Source organism: Erpetoichthys calabaricus, chromosome 1, assembly GCF_900747795.2.
Source record: "Erpetoichthys calabaricus chromosome 1, fErpCal1.3, whole genome shotgun sequence".
In the NCBI taxonomy this organism is placed as follows: Eukaryota; Metazoa; Chordata; class Cladistia; order Polypteriformes; family Polypteridae; genus Erpetoichthys; species Erpetoichthys calabaricus.
This window is the reverse complement of record NC_041394.2, coordinates 118,374,975-118,395,507: the sequence shown is the minus strand read 5'-3', so window position 1 is coordinate 118,395,507 and position 20,533 is coordinate 118,374,975. Positions and strand designations below refer to the sequence as shown.

Here is a 20,533-nt window from a genome sequence, read left to right as displayed (position 1 = left end):
ATGACCTGACATGTGGATTATGCTACATGAGTAATGCAAGTTATTTTCATAGACGTTTTTGATATTGTTTGCTCCTGTCTAGCACTGGTCATCACAGTCATTTGTTCTATAAGAAAATTGTTTTATCTCTGTTTAGTATGAAACAGGATATTAAAAAAAAAATTCTTGGCCAACACTGCAAACTACATGGAGTAAGTAACATATAAAAAGTCATTTCTGGATGCACTGTTCATTTAACTTTGACCCCACTGACAATCAGAATGGCAGGTTCTCTTTCACCCTAAGTCCATAATTGCCGCCCCCTGCCCCAATTTCCTCACACTATGCTAGGACAGGTTCTTGCTTCCTGTAAAGGACAAAGCAGGTAGGGGTAGATGTATACAGTAAGAGACTCTTGCCCAAATTACTGTTAAAATTTGAACAGGCTATACGTTGGCTCATCTAATGCTCTATCACAAAACAGAGAGCATGTTTCTGGAACATTTTCAAGATACTATTGTATGTCTTCACTATCAAATTTAAGCAATAATTTATTCATTATTCACTCATTTTCTGAACTTGTTTATTAGAATAAAATTTCATTGGAGCTGTCTAAATGGGTTGGCAATCCTCTGGGGCACACCCTTAAATATACACACAGAATCATCCACAATGGACCCACTTACAGCCCCCAATCAACCTACACTGTTTGGCTTTGTAATTTAGAAGAAGCTGAAGTACCTGGAGATAGTTTATACAGGACAGGAAGAACATGCAGACCCAATGCATACAGTGACTGGGAAGCAGTGTGTGAGAAGCACTTACCACTGTAAATTCCTTCACATTTTCAATTAAAAGACTGAGTAACTATTGAAAATGCATACATGAACTTTATCAAAAGTGCATGAAAGTCAATTTGCAATTTGAATACCAGAGCGTAGTATACAAATAGTATAAGACTTATTAAATGAGCAGGAGGAAGTGGAAGAATTGGTGAGGCTGCTCACAAAAACTGAAGAGACAAGTGCACTTTGTAAAACTAAAATACGAACTGGAGACGGGAACAGCAGACCAAAAATAAAGTGTAGGAATGGAGCACTGCACTTAAAATATATATTTTACTGAAGTTGATACTGAAGTTCATTTAAAAGCTGCCAGGCCCTATTTATACATATACTAAACTATTTTATTAAACTGATCTTTAAAAAATTTTAGTATCATTTTAATAGCATTCCACTGCTAGATTATGCAAAAGGATATGCACATTAGTTTGTATTTTAATTATGCAGTGTTCAGTGCTTGTAGATGGAGGTATGCTATGTAAGAATAAACTGAATATATTGTACTAAGTGAACAAATACATTCACTTTATGGGATGAGTGAAAAATAGCTAATATAAAATAGCAACCAATTTTCATGAAGTTATATAATCTTCTTTTTTTTCCCCTTTTTTGGGTAGTATTACATAACAGAATTGAAATGTGAAAAATCACAAGCAAAGCTGAAGCTCAAGTTCAAGTTCGTTTTCTTTGGCAAGTAATTTCCAAGAAAATACCTGCAGCTATTATTTCATTATTAATGCAAAATGAGTGCAACTACTCAATTCTGAAGGACTGAGTCAAACAAAATTTTAAAAGTGCTCACTTCACACATGCACAATATTTAACTGATTTTCAAAATAGCTGGCCACATAAATGTTAAACTTAGCCAGATACAGACATTCCCTGCAATCATTAATTCAGGAGTTACAAAAGAAGCAGAAGAAGGAATATAAAGAAAACTCCATTCAGGTTTATCAAATCTGCTACATGTAGATTTTTTGTGAAGGCACTGATAAATCAAAAGGATGTACATTAATTTCAGATTTAAGCAAATTACTATGATACTGCTTAATTACTGTACATCATAGACTCACAATGGCAATCAAAGTACCCATACTTAACAGATATGAGTAAAAATGTATTTTAATATGTTAAATTGCACGGGTTTTATAGTATACAGTATGTTATTAAGACATACAGCCAAATTAAAAGTAAATCCGCTTTAACTTAAAATTTCTGAATATTGAGACTTGAAAGGATTCATTGGATGAACTTACCATAAACACAACTATAGCAATACAGCACCATAACAGCATGAGGTAATAACAAATTCTTCCAAATATCAACCCAGACAAAACCCCAATAATCATTCTGAAAAAGACAAAGAAAAAATGGGTGTTTGGACCAATTTCCCTCAGTCATATAAGTACTTACAAGCGTATCATTCTTGTTAATTAAACATTGCTTGGGGTGGTAGAAAACATTATTCATCACCAGTAAAGACAACAAAAATTACATTGGTCTGACTGTTTAAACAAGTAATCTTCAAACCATATCAGATAACAATGCTCAATGAAAATCTAGCACTGAGGTGCTCTTTATATTGTACATCTACTGCATCAAAATTGTATTTAATTAAAAATGGGAATCATTGGTAACACATTTACCTCCGTATTCATAATGTCTTGACGGCAAAAAAGAGATATCTTTCGTAAAAATCGTCACATAAACAGAAGGCACAACATTACGGGTAACTAGCACCTGGAATTGTAATCTATTTCAGCAACCTTGGGTTGTGTTCAGGGACTTGCCGTGCAAGTTAGTTTATAGATGTATGCATTCTAATGCTCTAGCAAGGTGAGCTATAAATAATTTCAAACTCATTGTAAGACATTTACACACAGATGTTTCCTGACAAGATGTCACAAAAGACTTCCTGGCTTATCTATATAGCTTTAATTCTGACTTGATGGGCAAAAGGCTATGGCATTGATGTAATGCAAGGTTGAAAACTATGAGGGGGAGTAAAGCTAAAGTTAGAAAATGGGATTTATGAAAAAATGGAATGAACCATAATAAACTGATAATGCCATCTCTCAATGTAATCGCCATCCTTCTCAATGCACTTGCACCACCTGCCTGGAAGTGCCTGGATTACAGCAGAATAAAAGGTTTTGCCTTGTCGTCAGAACCATTCGTGCACCACTGTCTTCACATCTTCATGTCTTTAATCGACGATTACCCAGATGTTTTTTTTTTAGCGGTCCAAAAAGGTGGAAATCACACGGTGCCAAATCTGCCGAATAAGGAGAATGTGGCACTACCTCAAACTTCAGTTTCTCCAGACAAGACTTGGTGTTCTTAGCAGTGTGTGGACGGGCACTGTCTTGCAGCAAAAGGACTTCCTGAGACAGCAGTCCCCACTGCTTGCATCGAATAGCAGGCTTTACATCAGTCTCCAGCAAGTCACAGTAACTTGCACTAGTGACTGTAGTACCCCTTGGCATATAGTGTTCAACAATAACTCAGGGGCACAAGTGGTTGTGAGGACAAGACAAACCCTTTTATTCTGCTGGAATCCAAGCACTTCCAGGCAGGTGGCGCAAGTGCATTGAGAAGGGTGGAGACTATATTGAGAAATAAAATTATCAGTTTTGTTAAGGTTCGTTCCATTTTGTAATAACTCTCATTTTCTAACTTTAGCTTGACTCCCCCTCGTATTACCCACAATGGAGAAAAAAAAAGTTCTTCCTGCATAATTGTGACACTGATTATGTAGTATTACACTTAACTTTGTTGCACAAGAAACAACTGACCAAGCATACACCCAACAAATTAGAAACAAAAATGTCTTAGGCAGGTAATGCCTTGCAAAGAAGATAAAACAAGGTCAGCTACTTACCCCACATATTTATACCCTGAGAATGCTATAAGATCAATAGTAGTCAGATCTGTGTTGACAGTCATTATGTAGAGACTCAGCAAGGTAACCCCGACCTCTATTATGAGCCAAATTAATGCAGAGCTTGCTTGCATGCCTAATATTTCTGGGGAAAATCTATATAAAAAAAAAAAAATAAAACTACAACATGTCAAAATTGTGACAACAATTCAGTTATCTTCATGAAGACAGTCAAAGATAAGCAAGCACACAAATACAATTAAAACTGAGTGAAAGTGGTAGTGTGTGTCCATAAGATTGTTACATATTTACTGATCATGGTATTGGATAGACACATAAGTAACAATTTAATTTTCCTTTTTACATAAGAAAATGAAACTGAACTTAAAAACATGGAATTTATGCTATATGCTCCATAACCCAGTGTCAAAAGATATACAATATGACCGACTGGCTTCTTTTAACTGTCACAGCATGGATGTGGGTTATTAATGTGGGATCCAGTCTATTTAATATTTACTCCACTTTATACTGCTGGGATTCCCTCTGGTCACCCACTAGCTGTATACATGGATTCAAAATAATGGACACATAGATGGATTTCATGTTTAGCAGTGTAACATTATAAATCCACAAAACTATTTCACACACAAACTAATTCTCAGACAGCATCCATTTGTGTGCTTACACAACACCAGGAATGCTTCTAGATCTAATGTGTAACATTAAAAGACAAGCACTATACATTATATTTACAAAATATCCATATAAAAATAAATGAACACAATAAAAGTGATACTGATAATGAAGTTTTAACATTGCATTAAAATAACCTAATGAACAATTTAGATTTTATAATGCTATTACCATTATGCTGACAAACATTCTTATTACGTGGACCTTAGTACCAGTAGTAAGTTTTGAGAATACTTTAAAGGAATTATTGCAAACACAGCTCAAAGAAGACCACATACATTTTTATTTGTCAACACTGTTGCTGTTGCATAGGAAGACAGCTTTCAAGGTGGGAAAACTATGGCAGTGCCAGCTAGCAGCCAGGTGTTTTATATTTCCGTACATTTATAATCTTTACTTTATCAAAGATATAACCCTCACCTGTTTTGTGTTCCCAGTGCTAGGCCAGCTACCAATATGTATGTAAGAAAAGCCATTGCTGAAACAGGAAAGATAACAAAATTATGAATGTGCACAATTCACAATAAGCAAATGAAGTCCAAACAGCCTAACCACTTAGGGCATTAGGAGGAACCATAAGCATGGGATCTATCCAAAACTGGAATACTTCATGATTATTTACATTACATACTGTTCTTTCCACTAAAACTGGATGCCCTGTGAGATTGGCCGAGGTCACAATGTATTAAGTTGTTCTACTGTAAAGGATTTTGTGGTTTTCTTGCAAACTACAAAGGTTTCCTGCAGTTCTCCCCTAAACCAATATATTTTGACTTTCTACAACTCATTATATAAGAAGGCTACAAGCTAATCTAACACAGTTAAATAGTCTTAGCGAACACTGTATAGTTGTTATCTGATGTTATCCAACCCACTATTTACCAAGTCTTTTTGATAACTGTAATTTATGTCCTGAGGAATATATAGGACTCAACCTGTTCTTTGCCAGGCTGCTGGTCTCATACTGGTATAGCAGGCAAGATACAACACTCCTCTGTACTAATTTGTGTAAGGACTAGTCCGCTTAATTTTTTTTACATTTTTGTTCCGTCTAGTTACAAGTGAAATAGAGCACATCCGGAATTATTTTACAAATAACCACTTTGTTCTTTAGGTAAAAACACACTTTCATTGAAAATTTTTCCCTTTTCAAGAATAACAATATACAGTGCATATAATAAAACAGATTCACCAGATAAAACAGATAAGCATGGAGGGCAGCATGGTGGCGCAGTGGGTAGTACTGCTGCCTCGCAGTAAGGAGACCTGGGTTCACTTCCCGGGTCCTCCCTGCGTGGAGTTTACATGTTCTCCCCGTGTCTGCGTGGGTTTCCTCCAGGTGCTCCGGTTCCCTCCCACAGTCCAAAGACATGCAGGTTAGGTGCATTGGCGATTCTAAAATTGTCCCTAGTGTGTATTTGGTGGGTGCGTGTGTGTGTGTGTGCCCTGCGGTGGGCTGGCGCCCTGCCCGGAGTTTGTTTCCTGCCTTGCGCCCTGTGTTGGCTGAGATTGGCTCCAGCAGACCCCCCGTGACCCTGTAGTTAGGATATAGCGGGTTGGATAATGGATGGATAAGCATGGAAACAGTATTTCCAAATATAAACACTTTTAAGTGTTTAACACTGGGGATTTTGCAATATTGTTTTAACATTTGATCATTAGTAAATGATTAAAAATTAAGGCACATAGATAGATAGATAGATAGATAGATAGATAGATAGATAGATAGATAGATAGATAGATAGATAGATAGATAGATAGATAGACCTAGTTCATCTATAAAAGAAAAGTCTGCAAAGACCTGGACATTGACACAAATTGATGAATACACACAAATCTGGTCATCAATAGAAAAAAAAAATCTTGCTGTACTTCTTTATATTCCCTGCTTTGTACCCCTTTAAATACAAATTATCATCAATATACCAATAATCTAATTGTACATCACTCGGAATATGGAACAATGCACAAAGCACTTTAAGGCACAGAAGTTTTTATCTGTTGCACCTCTCTATGATAATCACTTTTTCTTTCTACCCTCTCAAACCTACATAGTATTTAATCTTTGGAAAATGTCTGGGATTAAAACAATTTGACAACTGTGTGTAGATAAGCTCTAATGAACAATTATGCTTCAAATTTAACTTCCCGGCAACATAATTTCTCCGCTACTTTCAAATCAGAAACTTTGCTACAAGGAACATACCCAATTTTCCACATCTCCCACCCATTTCTATTCCAGAAGAAATATTAATCAGTCTTGAAGACTCAGAAAGCATCTCAATAATATATAAAAACATTTTCATGTCTCATCCTTTCAAAGATCCCTGGGTACGGTGGGGGAAGGATATTTCATTTACAGTAATAAATCAGAAAAGGAGTGGAAGACAGCCATGCATAGAATATGCTCCAGATCCGTATGTGCAAAGCATTCGTTTGTTCAACTTAAAATTTTTCATCGATCACATTTATCTTGTTTAAAATTGTTTAATTGTTTAAAACCGTTCCCAAGGCACATTTTAAAGCTCGTGGTGAAAGGGCTTTTTCTGTCTGTGCACCCAAGCTCTGGAACTCCTTACCTTTAGTGGTTAGGCAAGCCGCTTCAGTCGCCACATTCAAATCAAACCTAAAAACTCACTTCTTCACATTGGCTTTTAATTCTTAACCTGTCTTATTTCCACTTGCTTTTTGCTATTTCTCTGTTTTATTGGGTCCCCTGACCTGTTTTTTAGTGTCTCTGTTTTAATTCTCTCTTAATGTTTGTTTTTAATATTTTGCTTTTAGTCTTGCTTGTTTTAACTGTACAGCGCTTCGGTCAGTTGTAATGCTGTGTTTTTAAGCGCTTAACAAATAAAAATGGTATGGTATGGTAAAATTGTCCAAAATGTATCCAGGGCAAGATTCAACCTGTGAACGTTGAAATCTTGCTCCAGCCTCACTAGGCCACATGTTTCAGACAAAAAATGTTTGAATGCCTATCAGACAGCGTTGGTGTCACAACCACTCCTAATCCACTAACAGCTGTTTGGGGTATTCCCAGATGGGCTTAAAGTGGAGATGGGCAACTTCATTGTAATTGCCTTTACCACATTACTAGTATGCAGACTTATCTTGCTCTGCTGGGAGAACCCCCAACCCACCTTTTATATGTCAGTGGGTAACTGATGTTCCATAGTATCTGAAATTGGAAAAAATCAACTTCACTTACAGAATCTGTTCAAAACCTTTTAAAAATATGTCAAGATCTAATTAATAACATTTTAGAATAAGCATTTGAAAAGGGGAAAAAAGGACATTCTCCCTGCTGTGTTGTTTTTAAAAGATTTGATCATGCTGTTGGTTTAAAGATTTCATCCTGCTGTTGGCTATCCTTTCTCTCAGATGGGAGCTGAATTCTGTTTTGTAAAGTTCGACTTGATTGTATGCAATGTTGTTATCTTCTTCGCTGTATAAGTTAGGCTTTACTATATGGAATGTTCTCTTCAAATAAAATTAAAAAAAGAAAAGAAAAAAGTCTGCAATTAAGAGAAGTAAGTTGTTCTGATGCAGTCTTACCTGGAATATAGAGGTCAGGTGCATTAATGTCAAATCTAGGTGCTACTGGTGTGTCTTGCTGGTACCTCACTTCCCAGTTCTACAAAGGTAACAAAAAATCAGTTCAAATTACTTTATCTTTCTATATATTATGTACAGCAAAAAAATCGAATGAAAGTTTTGAAAGTTATTCTGTTTTTCTTCATAAATTTGTAGCTGAAAAACATTTTAGTTTTTAAATATTAAGTAACAAAAGAGTTGTGTGAACAACCACTGAATCATCCAATCATTTCTCATATTTTACTCAAAAAATTCAGAGTAAAATACATAAAAAAATCAACAATTGTACTATATTGTCACATGTATTAAGTACAGTGAAAGATGGGTGACATGAAAATTGGAGATGCGTCAAACTACAAATATTCCACTATCATAAAAAAATGAAAAAAGTTTATTACTATAGGATTATCTGAATCTAATAAATAAGAAAATAAGGAAAAAAACACAGGTGTGCATGGAGATACTTGTAATTTACTTGCATAACATGTCAGGTCATTTGACACTTGCTGTCTTTTCAGTAAGATGCAATACAGTTAGACTTTAAAGCACATAAAAGTAGTTATTAGAAAACAATTCACATTTACCAACAAAAACTCTTATAATAGTTTCCTTTTAACTATTTTGTTTATTACCTTAAAATTCAATATAAAAAAAAATTAAAAACATACCTTATATTTTTTATTAGTTGTACTTAAGAATAAATGAAGGCACAATATTTACATTTATAACATTAGTAATAAACATTAGTATAACACAGCAGCCCTTAAGAAATTTGTAAGTTGTTACTGTATTGTGGTGGCTGCTATGAAGAAGCAACAGAATGCAAGTAAACAATAAATTAGACTTTCTGTTTTTATTACATACATTAAAAGGTTATAAGTGTATAAACCAGAGTAAATAAATTACAAATGAAAGATATTAATGACCATTTATATTTAACAGTTGTACTTGGATAATTATGGGCAAAAGTAGAACTATTAAATACGATGAATTTGGGCTCAGGTGTGTTGTCAGTTAATGTAAATTTACTATAAAATTAATTTTGATTTACTTTATTAAACACCAAGGGAAAAATCGACTTTTCACATGACCTTTGGGAGTCAGAGCGCAGGGTCAGACATTGTACAGCGCCCTGGAGCAATTTTCAGGTTAAGGGCCTTGCTCAAGCTGTTGTGGAAAAGATGATGGTGGCAAAATTAGATGCCATCATGAAAAATCATCTCTATTCTCTCCGGAAGGTGCCTTCTTAAAGAACTTTCATCCACAGGCTCATTTTACCACAGTGTGCTAAAAAGCATCTCTGGGGATCTTTTCTGTCTGCTGCCATCAAGCAATTCAGTGCTTCCTCCCGACGCCACAAACAAAACGCTGAAACTCTGAGTTCATTTCAAATTCCGCACAATATGCATTATTTATTTATTGATTGACTGATTGTATCATTGGTCCTATGAGGGTGATCACCCACGTAACTATGAAAATGCCTCTGCCACCACCACCCATGAAGAGACCAAAGAGTTCATGTGCACTGGTGGACATGCTTGGAGCTACATTTACCTCTGCCAAAGACAATGCTGCACCAAAATCTGAACATAGTGCTGCTGTAGCTGAGATTAAAGGTTTAGAGAAGAAACTCCTTTGTCACTCCCAAAAAATTCTCAGTTGATGGAAGGAACAGAAACATAAATACCCTTAGCAAAGCATTTCCTATTTATTCCTGGTACAAGCATCTCTATGGAGACACAGTTCTCTTCCATGGGAGACATTGTTACCGAGCAGAGAAGTGTCTTAAAAGATGGGAATGTTCAACCAAATTTTCTTCCTCCACAAAACCATGACATTAAACAATAAGCACTGACCTACATAAAAACTAAAATAACATGTGAAATACAATTTAAAAGCATCTGAGAATGTTCCCCATCTGTATATATTTTTGGTTACATTTGTTTAACATTTTCTTTTGGAATCCTGCAAGTATTTTTATATTTCATTGATATAGGCAGATGTAGTTCTGTTGTTCAGATTTCATAATAAATAGTGTTTTGAAATTAAATTTTACTGGGACTATGCATTTTATTAACTACGCAAGACTGAGAAATAAATAACTGGTATACATTATACTACAACAGAATGTGAACCTTTAAAGCAGGATCTAAAATATGTACTGTGTTTCTCTCTCTTTCTGTACATACATATAAAAACACTATTTATATTTTTTATGTTCTTAATTTGTATACCTAAAGAATCCTGCAAGCCCATCACTTTTTTTTTTTACTGATACAGTGCATCCGGAAAGTATTCACAGTGCATCACTTTTCCACATTTTGTTATGTTACAGCCTTATTCCAAAATGGATTAAATTCATTTTTTTCCTCAGAATTCTACACATGACAATGTGAAAAAAGTTTACTTGAGCTTTTGCAAATTTATTAAAAATAAAAAAACTGAGAAATCACATGTACATAAGTATTCACAGCCTTTGCTCAATACTTTGTCGATGCACCTTTGGCAGCAATTACAGCCTCAAGTCTTTTTGAATATGATGCCACAAGCTTGGCACACCTATCCTTGGCCAGTTTCGCCCATTCCTCTTTGCAGCACCTCTCAAGCTCCATCAGGTTGGATGAGAAGCGTCGGTGCGCAACCATTTTAAGATCTCTCCAGAGATGTTCAATCGGATTCAAGTCTGGGCTCTGGCTGGGCCACTCAAGGACATTCACAGAGTTGTCCTGAAGCCACTCCTTTGATATTTTGGCTGTGTGCTTAGGGTCATTGTCCTGCTGAAAGATGAACTGTCGCCCCAGTCTGAGGTCAAGAGCGCTCTGGAGCAGGTTTTCATCCAGGATGTCTCTGTACGCTGTTGCAGTCATCTTTCCCTTTATCCTGACTAGTCTCCCAGTCCCTGCCGTTGAAAAACATCCCCACAGCATGATGCTGCCACCACCTGCTTCACTGTAGGGATGGTATTGGCCTGGTGATGAGTGGTGCCTGGTTTCCTCCAAATGTGACGCCTGGCATTCACACCAAAGAGTTCAATCTTTGTCTCATCAGACCAGAGAATTTTCTTTCTCATGGTCTGAGAGTCCTTCAGGTGCCTTTTGGCAAACTCCAGGCGGGCTGCCATGTGCCTTTTACTAAGGAGTGGCTTCCGTCTGGCCACTCTACCATACAGGCCTGATTGGTGGATTGCTACAAAGATGGTTGTCCTTCTGGAAGGTTCTCCTCTCTCCACAGAGGACCTCTGGAGCTCTGACAGAGTGACCACCAGTTCTTGGTCACCTCCCTGATTAAGGCCCTTCTCCCCCGATCACTCAGTTTACATGGCCGGCCAGCTTTAGGAAGAGTCCTGGTGGTTTCAAACTTCTTCCACTTACGGATGATGGAGACCACTGTGCTCATTAGGACCTTCAAAGCAGCAGAAAGTTTTCTATAACCTTCCCCAGATTTGTGCCTTGAGACAATCCTGTCTCGGAGGTCTACAGACAATTCCTTTGACTTCATGCTTGGTTTGTGCTCTGACATGAACTGTCAACTGTGGGACCTTATATAGACAGGTGTGTGCCTTTCCAAATAATGTCTAATCAACTGAATTTACCACAGGTGGACTCCAATTAAGCTGCAGAAACATCTCAAGGATGATCAGGGGATACAGGATGCACCTGAGCTCAATTCTGAGCTTCATGGCAAAGGCTGTGAATACTTATGTACATGTGCTTTCTCAAATTTTTTATTTTTAATAAATTTGCAAAAACCTCAATTAAACTTTTTTCATGTTGTCATTATGGGGGGTTGTGTGTAGAATTCTGAGGAAAAAAGTGAATTTAGTCCATTTTGGAATAAGGCTGTAACATAACAAAATGTGGAAAAAGTGATGCGCTGTGAATACTTTCCGGATGCACTGTATATACAAATGTCAATTCGTATGATTTTGGATGTTACAGGGACTATGAATTTTCTTTTATTAGCTGCTTGAGAAATTAAAACCGGCACACAGTGAATATTTAAAGCAGAATCTAAAATATAAGCACTTTATTTTTATTTTTTTACCAATACAGGGAAATAATTCCTTTGCTCAGACTTCATAAAAAGTAGTTCTATGTTGTTTGATGTTACAAGAACTGTGATGAATGCAAATGCAGATACCACTATTCTGAATGCATAAAAAAGTAAACTTTCTTTACTCAGATTTTATGCATGTGGTGGTGTGTTCTTTATACTATAACACTTTTCCTAAAATTAGATAAAAACAATTACTGTATTACAATACATTGAATCATAACCCTATATCATAATGTGTGTCATATTGCCAGATTCTTGCCAATAAACAATCCTAGGGTTTTTTTTTATATATATATCTTACAGAGCGAGATTCACGCTGAGTGGCACTCTTCATACCCCAGTGAAGAATACACATAAGAGTTTCATTGCACTTTGTACCAATAGCAATAAAAAGTGAACTAAAATGAATATGCTGCATTGTATTTTTAATAAAAGTCTTAAATCGCTTTTGCTGAGAGTATGTTTTTGAGTGAGTAAACTCACTGATACTCGTTGACGCCAATCAATCCATAAATACACATGGAAAATGTGCAAATTTCACGCATACCCAGGGTGCTGTGAAGCAGGAATGACAGCTTTACTAAACATACAAAACGTTAACCTGATTTAACTAAAATGTACGCCTAAAAACTCTGTTCAGTTGTTGTCACTTGATTGTATGCTACATGTGAATCCATGTCCATGGCACTGTTTTGCAACATTTGTGTAATCCCAAGACACAGATCCACACTTGACAAACTTTTTGGCTTGAAAAATGGAAGTATTTGGTAAATTGCAATGCTTATTTTCCCCACATTGGGAACTCGGTACCTATCAGCTACACTATAAAAGACAAAAACAAGCTAATCATTTTTTAAGTACTGTACATAAAATATGCTTCACTTTAGAATGGAATTTCATGTGGTAAATGACAATGAAACAACTTTGACTTGGAAATATACAGAACTTATCCTTTAAGACATACTATGGGAATCTTACCTCATGCATGTATGGGAAGACGAGCAATCCAAGTTTCTTCCCCACATACATTGTATCCACAGCAAAGTAGTATTTCAGTTTGGAGATGGGGATGAACTGGTACAGCTGCAAAATTGAAAACATAAATTCACATAAAGGAAAAAAAAATGTATTGAAACAATACAAATCATCAACCATCCATCCATTATCCAACCAGCGATGTATTGAAACAATACAAATCATCAACCATCTATCCATTCATCCATTATCCAACCTGCGATATCCTAACTACAGGGTCACGGGGGTCTGCCGAGGCCAATCCCAGCCAACACAGGGCGCAAGGCAGGAAACAAACCCCAGGCACGGCACTAGCCCACTGCAGGACGCGCACACACACACACCAAGCGACAATTTAGAATCACCAATCCACCTAACCTGCATGTCTTTGGACTGTGGGAGGAAACCGGAGTACCCGGAGGAAACCCACGCAGACACGGGGAGAACATGCAAACTCCACGCAGGGAAGACCCGGGAAGCAAACCCGGGTCTCCTAACTGATCATCAACCAGGTACTGCAAATTATAAGGATATAATAAAGGTATATTCCATCCATCCATCCATTTTCCAACCCGCTGAATCCAAACACAGGGTCACGGGGGTCTGCTGGAGCCAATCCCAGCCAACACAGGGCACAATGCAGGAACCAATCCCGGGCAGGGTGTCAACCCACCGCAGGACACACACAAACACACCCACACACCAAGCATACACTAGGGCCAATTTAGAATCGCCAATCCACCTAACCAGCATGTCTTTGGACTGTGGGAGGAAACCGGAGTGCCCGGAGGAAACCCACGCAGACACGAGGAGAACATGCAAACTCCACGCAGGGAAGACCCGGGAAGCAAACCCGGGTCTCCTAACTGATCATCAACCAGGTACTGCAAATTATAAGGATATAATAAAGGTATATTCCATTTACTGCTAATACTATTAACAGATTGTTGCATAAAGATGATTGATGTCCATAACAATCAGCATTATTATAAAAAATTATTTTTTTTGTATTCAGGATAAAAGTTATCAAATGAAACAACATAAATATTACTGAACATTCTAAGTCAAACTTTATATCTACCACTACATACAAGAAAAAACTCTTACTTTAAAGGAGAATCCAGGTGGTATTCAAATCGTACCATTTTCTAAGCCCGCTTAATCGAGAGCAGGGTCGCAGGAGGCACAAATGGAAACCAAAAAATTTAAATATATACTTCTAATTCTCACATCCAATAATTCACTTACTCTCTTATCAACCATATCTTTTCCTTGGGTGGCAAGACTGCTTCCATAAACCATAGCCAAATTAGACATTGGATCTGACAGCAGAGACTGAGCTGTAAAGTCAGCACTCTGTGTTTCACTAGCTCTATATCCCATTCCTGGTGAACCAGTATTGGTACTTGTGTCTTCAAATAGCTGGTTTGGGTCAGTCATGTCTGCTGCTGAGCCCCTCATCCTCATTCTAGGAGCTGTAATTAAAGTGATAAAAAAGCGATTATAATTAATCACAACTGCAGCAGTCTGTTGATAGACCAATCCAGGAAATCAGTTAGTGAAAAAACATACCATTATTTATCTAAGGAAGCAACATTACCATGGTGTAGACTTATGAAGAAGGATAATGTATCTACTGATTTTCTGCAGCTGCTTTTCCAGTGTAGTTTCATGCAGAGATATAATTTATCTCAGTGGCAATGTGCACAAGACAGGAAAAATATCTGCATATCACACATATGTTAAAAAGAGTATACTGATGCACTCCAGTCAAAATAGTGCTGCAGGTTCCTAACAAGCAGCATTCACTTAATGTATTATTAGAACAGAATATATTGCAACTATGTACAGATATATTTTTTTTTACAGTTTAAAGTCCAGTATCTTTGTCTAATAAGATGGAGATTAACTTTTTGGTTGATCAATAAACTTCTCTATTTGAATATAAGCTTTTTGATATTCTTATGAGTGATAAGTCATTATCTACAAATTTTAAGGTTTAAAAGGAGCCCTTGCACTGTGATTTGTTTAATTAGTACAGAATAAAACACACTTGCTTGCCTTGCTCACTGTATAACAGGTCAGAACCAGTCAAAAGAGGAACCCGAAGTCATCTAAGATGACACATTAACCACAGTTTTGTAGGCAGCGAGAAGAACAGAAACAGTTTAGCCTGCCAAAGGACACAGGCAGGCTTAATAGAAGGTTCAAGAACATAGGTTTTGCCTAGCCAGGATTGCTCTGGACGTATATGGACAGGATAAGGAAAGGATGTTGGTCCTTAAGCTAAACACACTATTGGTCAAGGGGTATAATAAAGAAGAAAACACCAACTTGCATATTGGGGCACACCAGCAGTTACTTATCTCTGCCCTTCCATCAACATCCATCCAGGGGCCAGAACACACTGACGACCTACCACCTCAGAAGCACAATGCAAGATTGAAAGAGACAACTGATACCTGGGCTCATTGGGTGCTCCACCCAGGTCACACAGTTGTTACATCAACTATCACTTTGCTTTTGTTTTACGTACAGGTACATTCAGAATGTGAATGTATATACATATATACCAATGTGTAATCTAAAATGAGTGAAATACAAGTTTTAACTTCCTGTATCTTACTGTCTGGGAACTAGAGGATTAATGAAAAAGGAAATAAGTAACTTTATCAGTCAACCCTGGTGTGGTTAGAGTTTGAGAACAACCAAACAGAGGGAGGCAGATAGCTGCAACCTGATATCTAGGCTGGTGAGTACTGTACAGCTATGAGAAGGTAATGTTTCAGTTTCAAAATATTTAACATATTTCGTGACTCCTCCACAATGAAACAATGTACTACTTTTCTCTATTTTAACTTATAATGACAATAAGATTATTCAGAGTTTCTGTTTAGTCACTAAAGAGTAAACTAATACAGTGCTAAAAAGTGTTGATTACATCATCTTTAGACAAACTAACAAGTAAGCAAACTAAAGTATAACATTTTTGTGGTTTACTCCCAATAAACTATAATAAACTGATGTCACAAATTATAAATGACAGATTAAAAATCATCAACATTAAAGTATCAGTATTACTCTTTGAAAAAAATGTACTTTTGTGAATTATTTTTGTCATATTTTAAAAATCTGTCATTAATTTAAACCCAAGACAAAAGTTAATTAATATGTAGGAGATGACATTAAAACAAAATCATCGATGCCTGCATCCATTTGTTTAACTCAAACACATGAAAATTTTGCAACATTTGACAATAATTATTTCTATTGTTACAAATGTAACAACTAAAAGATGATTGTTAAATGTGGGAGGGGGAGAGAGAGAGTTATGCAAGTACCATATGATATACAGTAGGTCATAAAGCAGAGCATTTCCTTTAAGTGCTTCACACTTATCCTCTTCCCTTCATATAACATTCAGGTTTAAGTGCATGTTTATTTATACAAAGTCAAAACCTTTAAAAACCAGGCTTGGATCATATTGGTTTTCTGAAATCTAATGCAAATGGTTAGCTATTATAATAAATACAGGCTAATTCATTCACACAATGATTCTGTTATGTCATTTTTCAAAAAAAGGCACAAGAGAGCAAGTAAATAGTCACAGTCATATAGGTGAATTAGCAACATCTCCAAGATTTACAAATAGCAGGCAAATTTAAATCTGAAGTGAAATTTACAGAAGTCTGGTATTAGGACCATAAAAAACCATAAGCAAAAAAAGTCTTATTGCAGACTGAAGTGAATATCTTCCTGATAGAAGTCACATTTATGCACTATGAAGAAGAAGGGAGTGCACAAGGCTAAATAGGAACACTCTTTAATTAAGCAGTTTGACCCTAAAAAGCCATAATACTAAATTTGCTTTTAACAGAGTTGTCAAGAGATGTCTGCAGAAAAATCTGTTCCATAACTACTCAGCACAGAGCTAAAACCTTCTTAATTATGCATGTGTTGAGTATGGATGAGAAAAAAAAAATATTGAGTGGAATCTTGGGATACGCACTGAGGGCATGTCCAAAGGGGAATATTTGCAGTACATAGGATAGGCAATGCATTCTCATTATTTTTAAAACTCCTTTGGGTCTACTAATGCAACCTTAAAAGTTAAAAACGTTTGTTATGTTTTTGTTTAAAATAACTGCTTGCAAAAAAGCCACTTGCTTCTTTTTATTCTGAACATCTAATGTAATAGACCTGTCCAGGGGTACTCAATACTCTAAAGTGCACTTTGTGAAATGTGTTAAGCTTTTTTTTGGCAATAATTAATAACTGCAAGTACAAAAAATATATTTTAACATTTTTTATTGGCCTTTTCAAACAACATTCCTTATTTATATTTAAATCTAACATTTAAAAGAAGACAGCAGTGTTGTTTATAGGTATTACAGTAATTGATAAAGGAGGAATTTGTCTGACTTGTAACCTTAAAAATACACTCTAGTCCATCCACCTCTCTGTCAATAGAAGAAACCAACTTAGTCCAATTTGGGGTCAATGTGAGTCAGCATGCATCTCAGCATCATTAGACACTTGTCATCACAAAAAATGCCCACGCATGCCTGGCTGATTTAGTGAACGTTCAAATACTTGAAATGTATGAAGAAACTGGAACAGCTGGTGTTTCTAACTATATCTTTGCAACACTAAGGTACACTAATGAAGGATTTCAATGTGTTTTATGTTTTTCCCTATATTTAATCACAAATAAAAAATCCATCCATTTTCCAACCCGCTGAATCCGAACACAGGGTCACGGGGGTCTGCTGGAGCCAATCCCAGCCAACACAGGGCAAAAGGCAGGGAACCAATCCTGGGCAGGGTGCCAACCCACCGCAGGACACACACAAACACACCCACACACCAAGCACACACTAGGGCCAATTTAGAATCGCCAATCCACCTAACCTGCATGTCTTTGGATTGTGGGAGGAAACCGGAGCGCCCGGAGGAAACCCACGCAGACACGGGGAGAACATGCAAACTCCACGCAGGGAGGACCCGGGAAGCGAACCCGGGTCCCCAGGTCTCCCAACTGCTAGGCAGCAGCGCTACCCACTGCGCCACCGTGCCGCCCAAATAAAAAATGTTTTACTGAAATGATGTACATTTATTAAATCAAATTAATGAACATGTGCAGATTGTTTAGGGGTAGAAGAAAATTGAACAAATAACGGGTTAATTATAACAATTTGAAAAATACGCTGACTTTTTCAACATACTTTGTGCATTTATAAAACAAAGGTTTTAATTCATAGAGCTGTCTCACTCACCTCATTCCACATATCATTTTTCAAAAACACTGTTGCAAAGATAGACGATATCTGCAATAAAAGCAGTAATAAGGCGCATCACACTAGCACAGCTGGGTGCATTGTTATACACAACATCAACATAGTCTGTGGAAAATGTGACTTTGTGTGTGCAAAATAGCTCCCACATTGATTTGGGTGAACCTGAGTGTGAGGGCTTCCACTCAAACTTTACATACATGCTGTCTGGTCAAAACTGACCCTTCTAAAAGGGCTCAAGATGATAAAGCTGAGAGCGCACTCAGTGCTCCTGAGAAAGGAATCCAAAGACTGACAAGGTGAGTAATGTATGAATACAAAAAATATTTGAATCATTGGTTATTTCACTTTCTATAAACCTATAATTAGTTCAATAATAAGGCTAACTATTCAGGTTCATTATTTAATGCTTTATTTGTATAATGTTTTATTATTTTAATTAATGTTAAATACAGTACTAACCATGAAAAGGACACATGAAAAAAATATAAAATCCATTCATCCATTAGGTTAGGAGCTGAACTTGTCCAGTCTGCACTGGTCCCAAGATGGGGACCAGCCCTGGGTGGAGTGATTGTTCATTGCAAGGATTCTCAAACCAGGCCAATCTGCAGCCAGTTGTACTACCATGCAGGTCTTTGGGAGGTGGGAAGAAATCCAATTCAACCACACAGAAAACATGCAAACTCCACATAGTGCCAGGGTGAGGATTCAAACCCAGAGCTCTGGTGTAGTGAGGCACCATCAAAATACAACCCCCAGTGTGACGCCCTAACTGCATGAAAATGATCAGAAAATTATTTGTGCAATAGGCTGAAATTACACACTGTATGAACGAAATACCAGACAATACTGTATACGACAAATACGTCCTGATAACAAACTGAATAGTTTTATTAGCACCCCTATATTTCATACAGTTATACAGGATTCAAAGTGGTTTGTACAACCTGATCATTTTATAAAACCATTAAATGTAACAATATCTAAATTTCATTTTGAATTAATACATGCAACATAATCAAGAATACTAATAACTGTTTCAAGTTCTGAAAGACAATTTAAAGGCTGACGCTCAAAAGAAACCATGCATCTAGCGGATGTTTTTTCACAAACTTGATTTACCACTGAAATCATTAGACAAAACGAAAGCTCCCTTTAACTAAGGTTCACACGGTGTGATTCCTTAATTCATTACCTACACCGGTTCGCTAGAAAGGAAGCCACACAAATAGATCTTTAACCATAAAATATCACGCACCGCAGCACGTTTCCCTCAGTTTATCTTGCTTGTGATCACTGCGTCCATCTGTATTCACGATTTACCAGAGAAGACGCCGAAACAAAGCAAAGGACATGTGATTTCTTCGTTCAGCAGTGAAGACTGCAGATTTCAAAGGCGAATGAGATTCTTTCGGAAGGAAATCAGCAGTGGAAGAATCTGTTCGTAGGATTCGTGTCAAAAATTCTCGCTGTATCCGGTCGGATCTAACTGACGGGTGGTGGACTTTACACAATCTCTCTTATAATTCTAATGACAAAACAGGTACAGTTGAGCAAAAAAAATCAGAACGCTGTCTGAAATATATAAAAAAATGACTGACGTACGTAACTTACGCTGTCTAAAACCGCTGGGAGTCGCGAAGCTGTGGTCCATGTTTCCCGGTTGACAAAACAAAAGGAAGAATTCCGATCAATAAATTACAATATTATAAACGTTCCTGATTTAAACATAATTTAATAACTTTGGCAATTATGCGACATCAATTCGTCATTCAAATTAGAGGCCCTGCCTCTTTAAAAAACAGAAACTCGTTGTCAATCATTAAAACGAATGGGAAAAGTCGAACTGCCACTCAAAGCGTTGAAAACGCTGTCCAATGAACGCCGTGGAAGATGCATACGTTTTGCCGCACCGGAATATGGAAAAGACCGCCCCATTCTGTGATAGGGTGGTGAGTATCCAATTACAACAGAAAGCAAACACTGTGTGCTCACTTAGCCAATTGGAGAAAATGAAGGCGGGCAACAGGGGTTAGATTGACAAATACAACAATATGCTCCCAATCATTCGACCAATCAGTAGTCGTTCATTGCGACAACGCCTCATACGTAATTTTAATGACGTGCAAGCGTTTTCAGATACTTTCCGCTTCCTGTTTGGCAGGGAGCGAAAT

General features: G+C 37.0%; 1 protein-coding gene across 3 annotated transcripts in view; it reads right to left on the bottom strand.

The window, feature by feature from the left end:
* The window catches only part of yif1b (Yip1 interacting factor homolog B (S. cerevisiae)), a 30,608-nt gene extending 10,380 nt beyond the window's left edge, over positions 1–20,228 (bottom strand). The window contains exons 1-7 of one of the 3 annotated variants that reach the window (XM_028805837.2): positions 19,965–20,228; positions 14,311–14,537; positions 13,027–13,131; positions 7,954–8,032; positions 4,819–4,876; positions 3,703–3,858; positions 2,078–2,171 (exon numbers count right to left, since the gene is read on the bottom strand). In XM_028805837.2, the coding sequence (XP_028661670.1) occupies positions 2,078–2,171; positions 3,703–3,858; positions 4,819–4,876; positions 7,954–8,032; positions 13,027–13,131; positions 14,311–14,537; positions 19,965–20,013 (768 nt within the window). In that variant the 5' untranslated portion in view covers positions 20,014–20,228. Of the gene's footprint in view, positions 1–2,077; positions 2,172–3,702; positions 3,859–4,818; positions 4,877–7,953; positions 8,033–13,026; positions 13,132–14,310; positions 14,538–19,617; positions 19,926–19,964 lie in introns of those variants that run through there. The other 2 variants (XM_028805844.2, XM_028805852.2) reach the window with 2 other exon arrangements.
* Between the last annotated feature and the right edge of the window lie 305 nt (positions 20,229–20,533).